At 31.3% G+C, this 15,595-nt stretch overlaps 1 protein-coding gene and 1 long non-coding RNA gene across 5 annotated transcripts; both read right to left on the bottom strand.

The window, feature by feature from the left end:
- Positions 1–558: 558 nt before the first annotated feature.
- Positions 559–2,297, bottom strand: LOC112727235 (uncharacterized). The gene is made up of 5 exons (XR_003165617.3): positions 1,942–2,297; positions 1,514–1,596; positions 1,308–1,433; positions 1,135–1,221; positions 559–888 (listed from the first exon to the last, which is right to left on the bottom strand). It is a non-coding gene; the product is annotated as an uncharacterized lncRNA (long non-coding RNA).
- Positions 2,298–9,603: 7,306 nt separating this feature from the next.
- LOC112727233 (UDP-galactose/UDP-glucose transporter 3) lies at positions 9,604–14,594 on the bottom strand. Of its 4 annotated transcripts, none has more exons than XM_025776912.3 (10): positions 13,858–14,594; positions 13,656–13,754; positions 13,472–13,577; positions 12,202–12,405; positions 12,020–12,117; positions 11,736–11,866; positions 11,540–11,570; positions 10,960–11,063; positions 10,700–10,821; positions 9,604–10,369 (listed from the first exon to the last, which is right to left on the bottom strand). In XM_025776912.3, exons 4-10 carry the CDS (start codon positions 12,303–12,305, stop codon positions 9,964–9,966), a joined length of 996 nt encoding a protein of 331 aa, XP_025632697.1. In that variant the 5' UTR covers positions 12,306–12,405; positions 13,472–13,577; positions 13,656–13,754; positions 13,858–14,594; the 3' UTR covers positions 9,604–9,963. The 4 variants fall into 4 exon arrangements, with proteins under 4 accessions (XP_025632697.1, XP_025632699.1, XP_025632696.1 ...); XM_025776914.3 differs by having other exon boundaries at positions 13,472–13,572; XM_025776911.3 differs by having other exon boundaries at positions 13,661–13,754.
- Positions 14,595–15,595: the final 1,001 nt, after the last annotated feature.

The raw sequence follows: 15,595 nt of genomic DNA, 5'->3' as shown, positions 1-15,595 counted from the left end.
TATTACTTACCCTCTTTGGTTAACAATAATTGTTTTTTTTTATCGTTTCTTTTCGGGAAATTGACAAGCAAGAAAAAGCTCCGATCCACACAACAATACTCTAGTTCCCTAATAAGCCAACCCATTTTTTATAAGTCAAAACTACAGTTTTATATGATGCTCTTCCTATTTCATGCTTAAGGCAATTTGATATTAATATTGGACACAAATCATAATGATATTGCGTATATGGACCATAAATTCATAACCAATTAAGCAAACATGGAGAAGGATTCAATTTTGTAGGGTGACAAAAACAGTTATTAACTACTAACAAATACTTTTTTTTTAATTTATATACTAGATTTCTTTGGTTTTAATTGGTAAGAAAATAATAATACTGTGGGTTTTTTTTTTTTTTTTTTTTTGAGCCCAAATTTTAACATTTCACAACTAAATTATAGAGCTAACATATTATAAGTCAACGAGTGATGTTTTTGCTCACCTAGTTTCCAAAATCATAATTCTGTCAAAAAAGAAAAAAAAAATATAATGCACAAAGTTTGCAAAGAAGGAATATATGAGCAAAGGTTCTGAATATATCTGTATGGAATAATAATATTTTTTCTTGTAAATACTATGAAATAACAAGACAAAAAAGATATAAAAGATGCAACTTCCATAACCTATAATCTTAGCTTCTGTGTCAATAACATTACAATAATCATGCGATTGAACTCCGTGTGGCATTTATTCAGTGATAACATGCAGGGTTCACCGACCAAAATAAGAATGAGAGACTCTTAAGTCTTAAGATCAAGGACAAAAAGCCCTAATGCAATTGTATACTAGCCATGAACATTATCAACATAAGCAACCCAATACAGCTTCCTTGGAGAGTTGAGCTAGCTGCAAACCCAAAAAATCAAGGAGAAGGTAATAACTAATTTCAACAAGGTTCAACAAAATTGTAAGCAGCCTAAACAACTATGTAGCAAAAATTGGTTTAGAATGCTGATTTCAGATGAGAAAGCACTTAGAATAAGCGCTTGATTTTCCATGAAATTTTTTTAGCTGAATCACAATTGATAAAGGCAAGTTATGCAACTCCTATTTGTGATTTTACCAGAGCATTGACCTTAGCTTCATTCTTACCGCTCACGGACAATGTTGGTGGCGGTGTTGTGGTAGATGAGTTCGTCATTGGAATTCCCAGGTTAGAGCAACCAATGCCAATAGCACCTTAGGAAAAATGTGAACATTAGATCATACCTTTCCACATTTCTAAACCAATGATATGAAACATGAGTGAGGTTTGTAACACTTACATTGTTTGACACAAGGGAAGGCAGTGGCATTGAGAATATTGTAATATCCAACATCACAATGGCAACTATAGGAGAAGGGTGATGTCTTGTTACATGACCCACCTCCACAATCAACCCAAAAGCAAGCTACATGATCAAAAAGGATATAAACACGAAAAGAAATTGAACAGCAACATTTGATCGCAGCAATTTTTTCTGTCTGTTACCATCAAACCCTGATTCATTGGATCTTCTTTCTTTGTGTGGAGCAGAGGCATGGAGGCTTCCATGCAAGAGTAGTTCAGGGTACCTGCAATTACAAAAAGGTTATCAAGGAAGGTTCATAGTCATTATTAGAATTGAGCACCTAAGTCAAAATCGCAAAAAGCTAACAGTAGAAGTCAGGGTCTAGGGTAAAGACTGGCCACATCTTTCCACATTCAACTCCTTTGTACACATCCTCTGAACTCAATCCACATCCAAAACAAGTTAAAAAACAAACTCAAGCTAAATATGATCAACCCAAGGGTGAAAAAACTGAACTTGAGAAGACCCAAATGAAGAAAAGTATTGCAGGAATCTCAACCCGCTAATCCCAAACATCCCAATAAAGAGAGATGAAAGCAAAGTAAGGGTCAGAATCATCTTCACATACAAACTGTAAAACAAGAATCCCACCGATCAATACGAAAATTGGATTCTGAAACAATTTCACCGCCAACACCCACAGAAACCACTCAGCCTAGATCCAGTACATTTAGGGTTTCCGCATCACTTGCCGGATTATGGTCGTCCCCCATTTGTCAGCGACTATCCCAACTCAATCCACAGCTCATTTATACAGAGGGGTTCGAATGAAAATAAGTATAAATGTAAGTGTCATAATACTATAATAAGAAGTGTATAGGCAACTTTGAAAAAACCTTAAAGATCTGACACCAAAATAGAAATTTATGTCAGCGGTTACTGGTGCATCCTTCTCCTTAATTGCACAGGTGCATGCTATAACTCACCATAATATGCAGCATAGTAATTATTATTATATGGTCATCCTCTGCTGTGGTGCATGTGGAATTACCAAAGGGTACAGAGATCCGAATAAATGTCGATGTCTACGGGGAAGTCATCGGAGGAGAAAGAAGGCATCTTGGGGGTTAATTTGGAGAAAGAAAAAAGAATGGACTATTATTTTTTTTTTCCGGCAACTGTACTGGACTAATTTAAAATAAAGTAAATAAAGTTAGGGTCAAACGTTGAGGATAAAAATAATATTTTTTAAATTTATTCTTAATTTTAATTAATCTTAAATTCTAACTCTACACATAATTAATCTAAGGGTAAAAAATCTTAATAAGCCAAGTCAAGAATCATGTAACGTAAATACGCCAAAGCGAAAATCGTTTCAGCAATAAGCCAAATCATATTTTTATATAATTCGAACCATGCTGGTTCGAATTCCATTTCTACATAATTCGAACCAGCTTGGTTCGAATTACACACAAACACACGCACACACGTAATTCGAACCAGTTTGGTTCGAATTACACACAAACACACACACACATAATTCGAACCAGCTTGGTTCGAATTACACACAGTAATTCATTGTATAATTCGAATTATGATGTTAAAAAATTAATAATTTATTTAAAAAAATTTATTAAAAAAATTAATAATTTAAAAATTAAAAAATATATATTTTTATTTCATACGTTAAAAAAAGCTAACAAAATATTTAGGGTAAAAAACCTTAATAAGCCAAGTCAAGAATCATGTAACGTAAATACGCCAAAACGAAAATCGTTTCAGCAATAAGCCAAATCATATTTTTATATAATTCGAACCATGCTGGTTCGAATTCTATTTCTACATAATTCGAACCAGCTTGGTTCGAATTATACACAAACACATGCATACACGTAATTCGAACCAGCTTGGTTCGAATTACACACAAACACACGCACACACTAATTCGAACCAGCTTGGTTCGAATTACACACAGTAATTCATTGTATAATTCGAATTATGATGTTAAAAAATTAATAATTTAAAAATTAAAAAAAAATATATTTTTATTTCATACGTTAAAAAAAGCTAACAAAATATTTAATTACGAGACTTCTTTAAAATATTAATGAGCTATCAATTCGAATTCCATACAATACTTTTCTGTCCATTTTTAATAGTTCATGAATATTTTTTAATAAATTTTTTTAAATTATAGTACAAAAAATATTTTATCCTATGCAAAACAATTTAAAAAAAATGGCTTAAAAAATGTTAGGAGTACTATAAAAATTTGTAATGTTATAATAACTTAGGTAAATACATGCATGTACTCAAATTTTAAATAAAATACTCTACATAGTCAATAATAATTTAGAAATGAAAGAAAATATTTTATTTCATACAAAATAATTAAAAAATATATTTTATTCTATACAAAATAATTAAAAAAAATGGCTTAAAAGATGTTATGAGTACTATAAAAGTTTGTAATATTCTAGTGATTTAGGTAAATACATGATAAAAATATTTTTTCTTTAATTTCTAAATTATTAGTGACTATGTCGAGTATTTCTTTAATGTCCTAAGTCATTCGGACATTACAAATTTTTATAGTACTTCTAACATCTTTTAAGCCATTTTTTAAATTATTTTGCATAGAATAAAATATTTTTTTGTGGTATAATTTAAATAAATTTATTAAAAAATATTCATGAGCTATCAAGAATGGGCAGAAGAGTATTGTATAGAATTCGAATTGCTCACCATATTATTTGAATCAGAGTAATTCGAACTTCTCTATGTGTAATTCGAATCATGTAATATCTCACCATATAATTTAAATAATTTTATTAAAAAATTATCATGAATATTTTTTAATAAATTTATTTAAATTATATCATAAAAAATATTTTATTCTATGCAAAATAATTTAAAAAATGGCTTAAAAGATGTTAGAAGTACTATAAAAACTTGTAATGTCCTAATGACTTAAGACATTAAAGAAATACTCCACATAGTCACTAATAATTTAGAAATTAAAGAAAAAATATTTTTATCATGTATTTACCTAAATCACTAGAATATTACAAACTTTTATAGTACTCATAACATCTTTTAAGCCATTTTTTTAAATTATTTTGTATAGAATAAAATATATTTTTTAATTATTTTGTATGAAATAAAATATTTTCTTTCATTTCTAAATTATTATTGACTATGTAGAGTATTTTATTTAAAATTTGAGTACATGCATGTATTTACCTAAGTTATTATAACATTACAAATTTTTATAGTACTCCTAATATTTTTTAAGCCATTTTTTTTAAATTGTTTTGCATAGGATAAAATATTTTTTGTACTATAATTTAAAAAAATTTATTAAAAAAATTTATTAAAAAATATTCATGAACTATTAAAAATGGACAGAAAAGTATTGTATGGAATTCGAATTGATAGCTCATTAATATTTTAAAGAAGTCTCGTAATTAAATATTTTGTTAGCTTTTTTTAACTGTATGAAATAAAAATATATATTTTTTAATTTTTAAATTATTAATTTTTTTAATAAATTTTTTTAAATAAATTATTAATTTTTTAACATCATAATTCGAATTATACAATGAATTACTGTGTGTAATTCGAACCAAGCTGGTTCGAATTATGTGTGTGCGTGTGTTTGTGTGTAATTCGAACCAAGCTGGTTCGAATTACGTGTGTGCGTGTGTTTGTGTGTAATTCGAACCAAGCTGGTTCGAATTATGTAGAAATGGAATTCGAACCAGCATGGTTCGAATTATATAAAAATATGATTTGGCTTATTGCTGAAACGATTTTCGCTTTGGCGTATTTACGTTACATGATTCTTGACTTGGCTTATTAAGGTTTTTTACCCTTAATCTTACTAAATATAACTTAACATTAATTCTAAATTTTAATTTTTATGTCATCCCATCTTCTATCTCTAACTCTTTCTCCTACTAATTTTAGCCTTACATTATCTATCATTTACTACCATCATTATCACTAACATCATCATATTTATAGGTGTTCAAATCTAAATCGGTTTAAAAAAATTACAAAATCACATCTATTCAAATTAAAAATCGAACAAACCACTTAATTTTAGATTTTTTTGGATTTTAAATTAATTTTATTACAGTTTGGTTTAGTTTATGGTTCTAGTCTGTACAATCAAAATGAACCGAGCCGCATATATAATGATAATATAAATATTAAATATAATAATAATAATAATATTATAAGATCCTTACTCCCTTTCCCGTGGCACTTAGCAGTAGCATAGCACCGCACACACAGTCACACACCTCATGCCCATTCTCCACAAATACAAAACCTAACTTAAAATGGGGCATTTTATGTGGCTAATTCACATAAAAATGGTATCCACAATCTTAAAAGTTATTTGGTGAGTCATTGTAAATTTTTTTTAAAAAATTCACTTAATTTCATACAAAAAATACTTGTTATGTAATAATATAAAAAAAATGAATTGAATAATTGTTTGACTACTGAATCATTGGATTCTGATTTATGTAGACAAATTCTTATAAAACTAATAATCGTAGATGAGTTGCCTTTTAAATTTGTCAAATGGGAGGAATTTCGTTATTTTATGAATGTTTTGCAGCTAAAACTCTCGAGAAGAATTTCAATTGCTAGAAATTGTTGGAACTTGTTTATGAATGAAAAATATAAGTTACAGAGTGTCTTTATAAATTCAAATCAAAGTGTGTATTTGACCACTAATTATTGAACTTTTGTATAAAATCTAAACTATCTTTGTCTCACTGCACATTTTATTGATTAAGATTAGAAGTTGCAAAAGAGAATTCTTAACTTTTGTCTTATCAAGAATCATAAAGGTGAAACAATTGGTAAGAAAATAAAAAAATATCTTTTAAATTAGAGAATAAGTAGAATCTTTAGGGCGCGTTTGAAAAGTTTCAAAAGTTACTTTTTTGAATTTTTGACTTATGAAAAGTAGTAGTATTAATGTCTGGTGCAATTTTAAAAACTAAATTGTAACTTTTTAAGAAGCTATTTAAGTGCTTATAGAGAAGTTAAAAAAATGACTTCTCTCATAATAAAAAGCTTTTTATCATATTTCTTTTAAAATAAGTACTTTTAGAACTAAAAAACTAAATACAAAATAACTTATTTATAAACAACTTTTAATAAAAGCATTTATTATTTAAACTATCTTTTCAAAAAGAACTTAATTAAGCTATTTATCCAAATTGGGTCTTAGCATCATAGTTGATCATGCTAGTTCAAATAATATTGTCATTTGTTACTTGAAAGGTAGAATGGAGGATTAGAATTCACATCTTTTAGAAGCTGAACATTTTCATGTTAGGTGTTGTGTTTATATCTTGAACTTAGTGGTGAATGATGGTTTGAAGGATATGCATTCTTCAATTAGCAAAATTAGGAATGCTGTTAGATATGTCTATGCTTCTCCTAATCGCATGGATAAGTTTAAAAATTGTATTAAAGAGGCTAGATCCAAGACTGCTCTTGTGTACAATTAAATGTCCCCACTAGGTGGAATTCCACTTACATAATATTTGATAGTGTTTTAAAATTTTAAAAGGCCTTTAAAAGATTAAATGAGAGAGATGTTGCATTTATAAGATGCAAGGGGCATTCCAAAGAATGAAGATTGGGATAATGTAAGATTCTTTGTGAGATTTTTGAAGATTTTTTTCAATATAACTAAAAATTTTGGGTTCTACATTTGTGACCTCTTCTTCATATTTTTATCACTTTTGTTCAATTCTTAGTTCTTTGAAGACTTTGGTTGATAGTAATGACATATTACTTAAGGATATGGCTACAAAAATGAAGGTTAGGCATGATAAATATTGGGATAACTTGAGGAATATGAACATGATGATTTTTGTTGTTGTGGTACTTGATCCTAGATATAAGATTAAGTTTGTTGAGTGGAATTTTCAAAGGTTGTTTAAGAAGGAGAATGCTGATTTTTTATGTGGTAAGATGAAGAAAGTATTCAATTACTTGTTTAACAGCTATAGGGTTGCTCTTAATAGTGATCAAGCACACCAATCTACACAACACAGCCAAAATGTGGAGATGAATGATAGTGCCTTTGATGATATTTGCTTTGCAGCAGCATTTGAAAATGATGTACAAGTAAGTAAGAGTGTCAACACAAATGAAGTGGATTTGTATTTCATGGAGTCCTTAGAGAAACTGATTGATCCAAGTAGTTTTGACATTTTAACTTGGTAAAAAGTGATGAACTCTAACAATTATAAATATTCTGTTCTTAGTCAAATTGCGAGGGATATTCTAGCTATGCTTGTGTCAACGGTTGCTTCTGAATCCACCTTTAACATTGGAGGTAGAGTGCTTAATTAATATAGGAGCTCTCTTACCCCAAAAACTATTGAAGCTTTGATTTGTGCACAAAATTGGTTTCGAGTCAATTCAATGCCAATTAATCTTAAAGAGTATTTTGAAGAATTTGAAAAACTTGAGAAAGGTAATGTTCTACATATATTGATTAACTTTACTATTTGATAATATGTTTAAGTTAGTAATATTTATTTTGTTATATTTTATTGTAGAATTTGAGCCAATTTCTTAACTAATAGATGAAGAAGACTCTAGTGATAAATATGATTAGTGATCACTGCTTCATCTCTCAACTTAGAATTTTTTATGCTATGTTTTTACTAAGACTTGTTATGTTATTTAATTTTGTATTGTTGAGACTTGTTTTTATGCTAAAAAATTATTATTTTATCAAGACTTGTTGAATTTGTTGGATTGCTGGACAGATTGTTTTATAATGTTTATGGGATTTATCTTTTATTATTATGTTGGATTATTTGGACATGTTACTTTATAATGTTTGGGAGATTATTAGTAATTTAGTAGTGTGTATTTATACTATGTCACAGAGCATTAACTTTGTAAACTAAGTTATTGTTTTTTATTTAAAAAACCGTAAATTCAAGCCAATTCAAATCACTTATAATCGGATCGGGTCGAATTTTCAAAAAAAAAAAAAATTATCCCATCCAAACTGCACCGCACATAAAATAAGTGTTTAAATCGAATGACTTTTTTCTTTAAAATCGAACCAAACCGCATCGCGAACACCCCTAGTCCTACCACCACCAACATCATTTACCACCATTCACAATAGTGACTCTTAATCCAATTGTATGAGTATAAGCCATCAACTCTCTTCAGGTCCAATAATATCCAGACATATCAAATGGACTCTTGTTTTTGTTTTTCTAAAAACCATTAGATTCCCATCATTGTTGATTTGAAGGTAAAAGGAGGAGCAACATCTCGATTATTGCATTTAAAGACTCAGTTGAGAGTTGGAATAAGACATTGGCTAAAAGTCAACAAGAAAAAAAAATGATATACAAGTTGCAACATACCAAGATCCCTGGCGCTTTCCATCTCAAAGTTAGATTCACCAAATTCATAATTGAGTTAACTCGGTATCATACATAACAGTGGAGTAATTGACATCATTATATATATATAACAGGGTATAAAGAAAGAGAAAACTAACATGAAATTACTCTAGACAAGCCAATAGTCTTGGGGTAGAAATAAAATTAAACTAGATAGGGTCATTAGAGTGCTTTACGTGTAGAATATCGGTGCTCTCCTCATTGACTGATACTTTAATGTGGTGACATGTTTCTTCTACAAATCTTCGCTTCTCTACGCTCTATAGAAAGAGGCAAAAATATGAAGCTTAATTTAGCTAAAGAGAACAGCATTTTATCACACATCAATTCAAATAACAAAAAAATTGTTTTCCAACATGATTATACACAGATGCAACATCAGAATCTGCTGTTTCTATCAAGAAAATGAGGTAAAGTACACGTTATGAATCCCATGCACAAATTCTACAAAGAATGATGCTAAAATATTCTCCTACTGTAAGGCAACAGGGCTCATATCACTGATGATGAAGGAAAGATCAAGTTTGGAGATAAATCACATTTACAAGATGGAACTTGAATAAATTTTATTCACAAAACGGTAGACAATACTTTAATCCTAATCATTTAATAGTTTCAACGAAACAAATAAGGAAGGTGCAAATGAGTGAATTTTATTTTAAAATTTAATACAAACTATTTATTTAGTTCTGATAGCTAATTTATATTCTCTTATTTCTCATATAAAGATAGTTTGCTATACTCACCTTATAGAAAGTAGGCAAGGAATTGTACATAAAATGAAATTTTGGCATGTAAAAATAAATATATGAACCAAGAAGAAATGAAATATTCAACCTTAACTTCTATTTCTAAAAATAGCATCTACTCAATTAGAGTTATCACTTATCAATATCAAATTACAACGGGTGTGATGTTAATTGAATATAGCCATTATTCCATTCCGACATACCACTTATCCACAACGGAATGAGATATGAACTACATTTACATTGAGATCAAATGATGGATGGATGGTATATTGCCCAGAGTACAATTACAACTATATTAAAGAAACATTTCTATGAAATTCTTATAAATCTAAATTGGGTTCATCAAAACTTTTAAGGTTATCAAGATATAACAATGGTTGATGGGCAAATGAGCCAACACCGTGTGAATTCAAATTTGCTGAAGGTTGCTCCTCAAGTGGCTTTTCTCTTCTGCAGTCGTTGTAGCTTCTGCCACTTGAGGTAGATCTGGTATGACAATCCAGTGAATACCATACAAACACAACCCCATTGTTTTGTTGAAAGCGGATTTCCACTCAACAGAGAAGATACCACAATGCTAACGAATTTGCGAGTGGTAGTAATGGTGGTGTTAGCCAAAGAGCCATATCGGCTTATTGTCAAAAAGATGAAGTTTTGGCCCACAGCACCACAACAACAGAAGAGAATAATATCCCATGCTGCCTCTGGATGCTGTTTGCAGAAGCGAACAGCTTCAAATCCACTTCCACTGGGCCAGCCAAACATGTAAATCATATTGTATATGGTTCCCCATAAATTCATTCCCAACATAATATTCCAAGCACTTGTTTTAGGGTACCTGAGTAACAAAAACCAGTAATTGCATTAAATTAATAACACTTGCTATAGTCTTAAATATGAATCATCTCCCATTCTAAAATCTAAACATTGCTGAAAAGTCAACATTCAAACACCCGAAAAATAGAACTAAAAAATTTTTACATTTAGTGTCATTATCCTCATCATAATTTTACTTATACACATCATTATCTTGGAATAATGGGGAAAAGTCAGAGTCAGTGAATCAAGAAGAGGGGGGGGGGATTATGTCAAGGAAGGACAAGAATCCAAAAGTTTTGCAGTTTACAAGCAATCAGACAGATCGAGGAACATGGTTTGCTTATTTTACCTTGCTTTTAAGGAATCCTGAGTTGCATTTGTAAATCCATCAAATGTAAGGTTCAGGAAACATAGTCCATATCCAAGGGGAGCATTTGGATGTGCTAACTTGCTCATAGTCTTTGAGCTAGTCTGCCAATAAGCATAAGCAAAGATGAGAAATTTGAAAGCTAAGCTGCATTCTCAATCCACATGAATTTTTTATAGGCAACATGGGAAAGTGTATCCCTATAGTATATATTTTCTTTATTATTCTGATAAGTTCCTAACCTTTAAAAGTGCAAATGTTGATACCCCTCCAGCAACAAGGAATGTACAGACGTATTCTGGAAAAGTGTATCTTATACCATACACTATAGTACCCATCAACATAACTGTATCATGGTAAAATGAGTACTTGTTATGAAATATAAAATAACTACTAAAAAAATGAGTACTTGTTATGGTAAAATGAGTATTTGTTATGAGTACTTGTTATGGCAGAACGCTTTTATATAAAAAATGACCATAGGCTTCAGGCTTTTCCATTTTTACATACTTAGAGGTGGTAAGCAGTAAGGAAACAATGTTTTTTTTTTACAAACTTCACCAAATAGTTATCTTTAATCTCCTATAAGTATATGAAAGGATGTGAAACACAAATAGAAATGATTAAACACAATTGCATTACTACTCATAAATGCAAGGTTACTGCGCGATTGGTAATAACATGGTGTTCCACCTAATGTGATTCTATTTGAACCCAAATAGACATAAAAAGGCTATACCACTTTGAATTGATTCGAATTATCCTAAATAAATTCAGTTTTTCTGGAGCATGAAATAGTGACAGTGATATACATATACTGACCTGGAATCATTTTTGAGGATTTTGCCAGTACCTGCAAGCAGACAACAAAGCAAATACACCACCATTAAAAACCAGTATACTGAATACACAGAAATATATCACATCCATGCAATGGAGGTAGGTCCAAAATCTCTAAAAAGGCCTCTTTCCAAAAAAACAGTTTGAAGAGCTCATACAATGAAGAAAAGTAACATGCCTGAGCCGGGTAACTAATATACTTGAGTGCTTCAATTCCCATCGCTGGACCAATAGTGTTGGTAATTCCACAACCCCAGTAAGACCACCAAGGTGCACCACCACTACTCCCACTTGACCATATCTTAATCACTGTATTATTATTATTTTGCAATATCAAATTAACGTAAGGAACCACACTAAAACGCGCACAAACACAAAACAGAACAAACAGAATTTCTTTCGTTCTACACTGTAACTTGCAGAAATGAAAGAACCAAACAAAGAAGTAAAACAGGGACTCACTTATGTAAGACCATATCAAACAAATCACATTCTGCGCCAAGTTCAGAAATGCAAGGTGCTCAAACCTCTCGCCATTTGGACCGAACCGCTTTGTGGATCTGACTCATTTTAAAAAAGAAAAACGAGTTCAGAAACGAAATTTAAAAATTCGTAACAGAAATGATTGAATCAGCGTGTCTTACAGAGTTTCCTGAAGAACGCCTTGGTAGATGTAGGCAGACCAGATGCCGGCGACACAGAACGCCAAAACCAAGACGCGGCGGAGACCGGATCCGTGAGCCTCCATGAATGAAACGACGGCGTTTTGAGGTTTATGTACTTTAATTTCAAGGTTGCGAGAACCGGACCGGTCAATAAACCGGTGAAGTCACTGGTTCAATGGTTCACTGATTCGACCGGAATTCAATCGGGGTTCAACCGGTTTAATAAAATATTAAATAAAATTATTAAAAAACCTAAAAATAATTTTAAATATATAAATTCAATAATTTCTAACTTAATAAAATTTAAAAGTTCACATAATAAATTATCCATAACTTAATATTAGAAGTTCACAAACAACTTCAAACATCAAAGTTATAACTAAAAAAAAAACGCACATAATGACAAACCCATAATGTATAAAATGTATCATAAGCTGTCACTAAGCAGTTTAAGATTTTGACAGAGTATTAGACCCTTTGTCACCAAATGATCAAGGTACATCCTTGCTAACCCCTTTCTTCAAAGCAAAGTTGAATTTTAGCACAATAGTATGCATCAAGCTCATGATTATTTCAGGCATATATATCTGTACCTCCTTGTTGCCTTTTTTTTAATAATCCTTTCAAATCCATCAATCCCAAATGTTACAAGTTCATAGGCTATATAACCAACCAAAGAATTGCAGCTCTTTAAGGCACAAAATTTATATTTGATCTGTTGTAAATATCTTGAATTTTGCAGTTCTTGAATATTGTCCTATCTCAGCAACTCGGATTCTGCCATCCTTTCGGGTCCCATCCAAACATTTCTCAAACATTTTCTCAACCATCCAAAATTCAACCAATTCCAATATCAAATTATTTTCAAAGCAAATCAATGCCAATAATAAATCTTTTTTAAAATTCAACCAGCTCAAACACTAAATCATTTATAAAGTCAGACTAACTCAAAATTAAACCGTTTCCAACATTAATTCATTTTCATATTTCAAATCATTTCCAAAGCCGATTCGTTTACATTCTCAAACACAGCTTCAGAACCAAGAAAGCCACTTTTCATAATTATCAACTAAATAACCTTTCAAACTAATTTCCTTTCAGCAATCACAAACTACTTAAGCAATCAGTCATTCAATCCAGCAAACAATCACATTTACAAGACAGTTATAATCACGGATATATGCTTCTCACGTTAATATCTATTTATAACAACTCTGTAAGATAAAATAAATTTTAAGAAAACCCCTACCTCAGTTTACCACTTAGCTACGCGATAAACTCAGTTTTTCTCTCGGCCCACAACGCAGCAGTCTCATCCTCAGCTCCAAACCACTTTTGTGGCAACCACAGCTACTCTAATCGTAATAAGAAATAACCAAAACTCAATCAAATAGCAAATAGTATCGCAAAACCTCAGAGCAAGAACGACTTACTGTACCAACAAGAAACTAAGTACAGCACAGCCTCAGCTCCAGCGGTTAACTCCGGCAAGCTCCAACAGCGGCGGCTTCAATCAGCAGCGGAAAAACTCACTGCGACAACATCATCAAACATATACGACTTAAGCGACGACTCTTACGGTAATAAGGATTTCAACGGACAAGGAAAGAAATCTGAAACAAGGCTAAAACTTACCAAGAAAATGGCGGCTCCGGCACTCGGGAGAAATAAACCCAGCATAAACGAACCAGAGCCGGAACCCAAACTGGAATGCGATGGGGTTTGGCAGCTGCAGGGGCGTCCTCTGGCGGCGATGACAGATCTGAAGCGGTTCTCGGTTCGCGATTCGACGGCAGCGGCAGAGGCGAGTTCGGCACTAGAGATCTGACAAAGCTGACGGCGATGAGCTCCCTCTCACGCGTTGTCTCTCTTCCGCGACGGCGCGATGACAGATCCGACGGCGGACGGCGGTGACGCGGTTGGACAAGTTCGGCGGTGATGCGGCTTAACGGCGTGGTCTCCCTCCAAGGCTCGGTGAAGACGCAACGGTGGCGGTGGCAGCGAGGCCCAGCAACGCCGGTGCGCCTCCTTCCCCCCTTCTCCTCTCGGCTCTCACCTCCGCGTCGGTGCTAACAGCGATGGCGGCGAGCAGCCCGGGCCACCAGCGCTGGCCGTCCCCCTCTCCTCTCTTCTCTAACTCTGTTTCTCAGAACCCTCTCTCCCTCAACGTTTTTCTTTCTCTTTTTCTTTCTTTCTGCTTTTTCCTGATTTTCTGAAGCTGAGGAAAGTTGTTTGGTTTACGGGATGCTGAGAGAAAGGGTATGGCGGCGCTGAGACAAGGAGGAAAGGGAAAAGGTGTAATAAAATTAGGGTGAGGAGAGTGTGAGTTTGGGAATTTTGGGTAATTTAGAATTTTGATAAAAATTAGGTATAAGATAATTTGGTAATTTTAATAAAATTGGAGTATAAAGTATTAATATTTGAAAAATTAATTTAATTTCTAAAATTATTTTAAAATATTAATTGTGGTATAAAAGTACTAATTGATTCTCAATAAATTACTCTAATTAAAAATTTATGGTAATATAATTAATTTCTTTTTATCTTTAACTTAAAGTATTAAATGATATAAATCTATTTAATATATTAAAACTTGGTTTTTTCCTAACTAACAAGTGTATTAACCCGTATCATGCACGCGATAAAATTGAAATTATGATTTTAAATTATTTTGTTAAGATTAATTTAAATTATAATAATTTGATTAATAAAAATATAACATGTTATGTATTATTTGTTTTTTCTTAATCTAGTGTTAAATATATTAACTCTAAAATAGTTATTAATTGGTTTTAGTAATCTACGTTCTTTAATAAATCAAACATATATACTCAATGTGACCATAAATAACTTAATAATACTTAGACCTACCAACAAATTTTTATATGTTGTTTTACTGTTAAGTAAGAACATATCAAAATTAGCTCAAAATAAATAATAAATTATTTGAGAATTCTAATGCACAAAATTCTCTAATAAACAATAAATAATTTAAATCTACTAAAAAATAACTCAACACTTTTCTTTGATGCCTGCAAAACATATACCTGAAATAATATTATATCAATGTTAGTATACAGTTTTACAATCATCGACCGTATTTACTATACATGACTCATTCTTAAAAGTTATTCTACACACGTGTGCAGTCGGAAGATAAATTACTGAACTTTATTTTATTTTTCTAAATTATTATAATTATACATTATTCATTAAATGCTAATTGTAATATTGTAATATAATTATTAATAAAGATATTTTTCTAAAATAAATTTAGAAGAGAGAATAGTGCTTTTATTTTGGAGGAAAAATGAATTCATAAGGAATTGATACCTCACTTTTATTAGTTGATAATGTATTAAATATTGATTTT

Source organism: Arachis hypogaea, chromosome 12, assembly GCF_003086295.3.
Source record: "Arachis hypogaea cultivar Tifrunner chromosome 12, arahy.Tifrunner.gnm2.J5K5, whole genome shotgun sequence".
Classification (NCBI taxonomy): Eukaryota; Viridiplantae; Streptophyta; class Magnoliopsida; order Fabales; family Fabaceae; genus Arachis; species Arachis hypogaea.
This window is presented reverse-complemented; position numbering and strand designations above follow the sequence as displayed.

Excerpts from the sequence above, each read along its gene's own strand:
- LOC112727233 (XM_025776912.3), bottom strand. The coding sequence starts at position 12,305 with ATGGAGGCTCACGGATCCGGTCTCCGCCGCGTCTTGGTTTTGGCGTTC. Across the intron at positions 12,118-12,201 it reads GGCGTTCTTCAGGAAACTCT|ATCCACAAAGCGGTTCGGTC; the intron begins GTAAGACACGCT and ends AAAATGAGTCAG. Across the intron at positions 10,822-10,959 it reads CAACATTTGCACTTTTAAAG|ACTAGCTCAAAGACTATGAG; the intron begins GTTAGGAACTTA and ends GCTTATTGGCAG.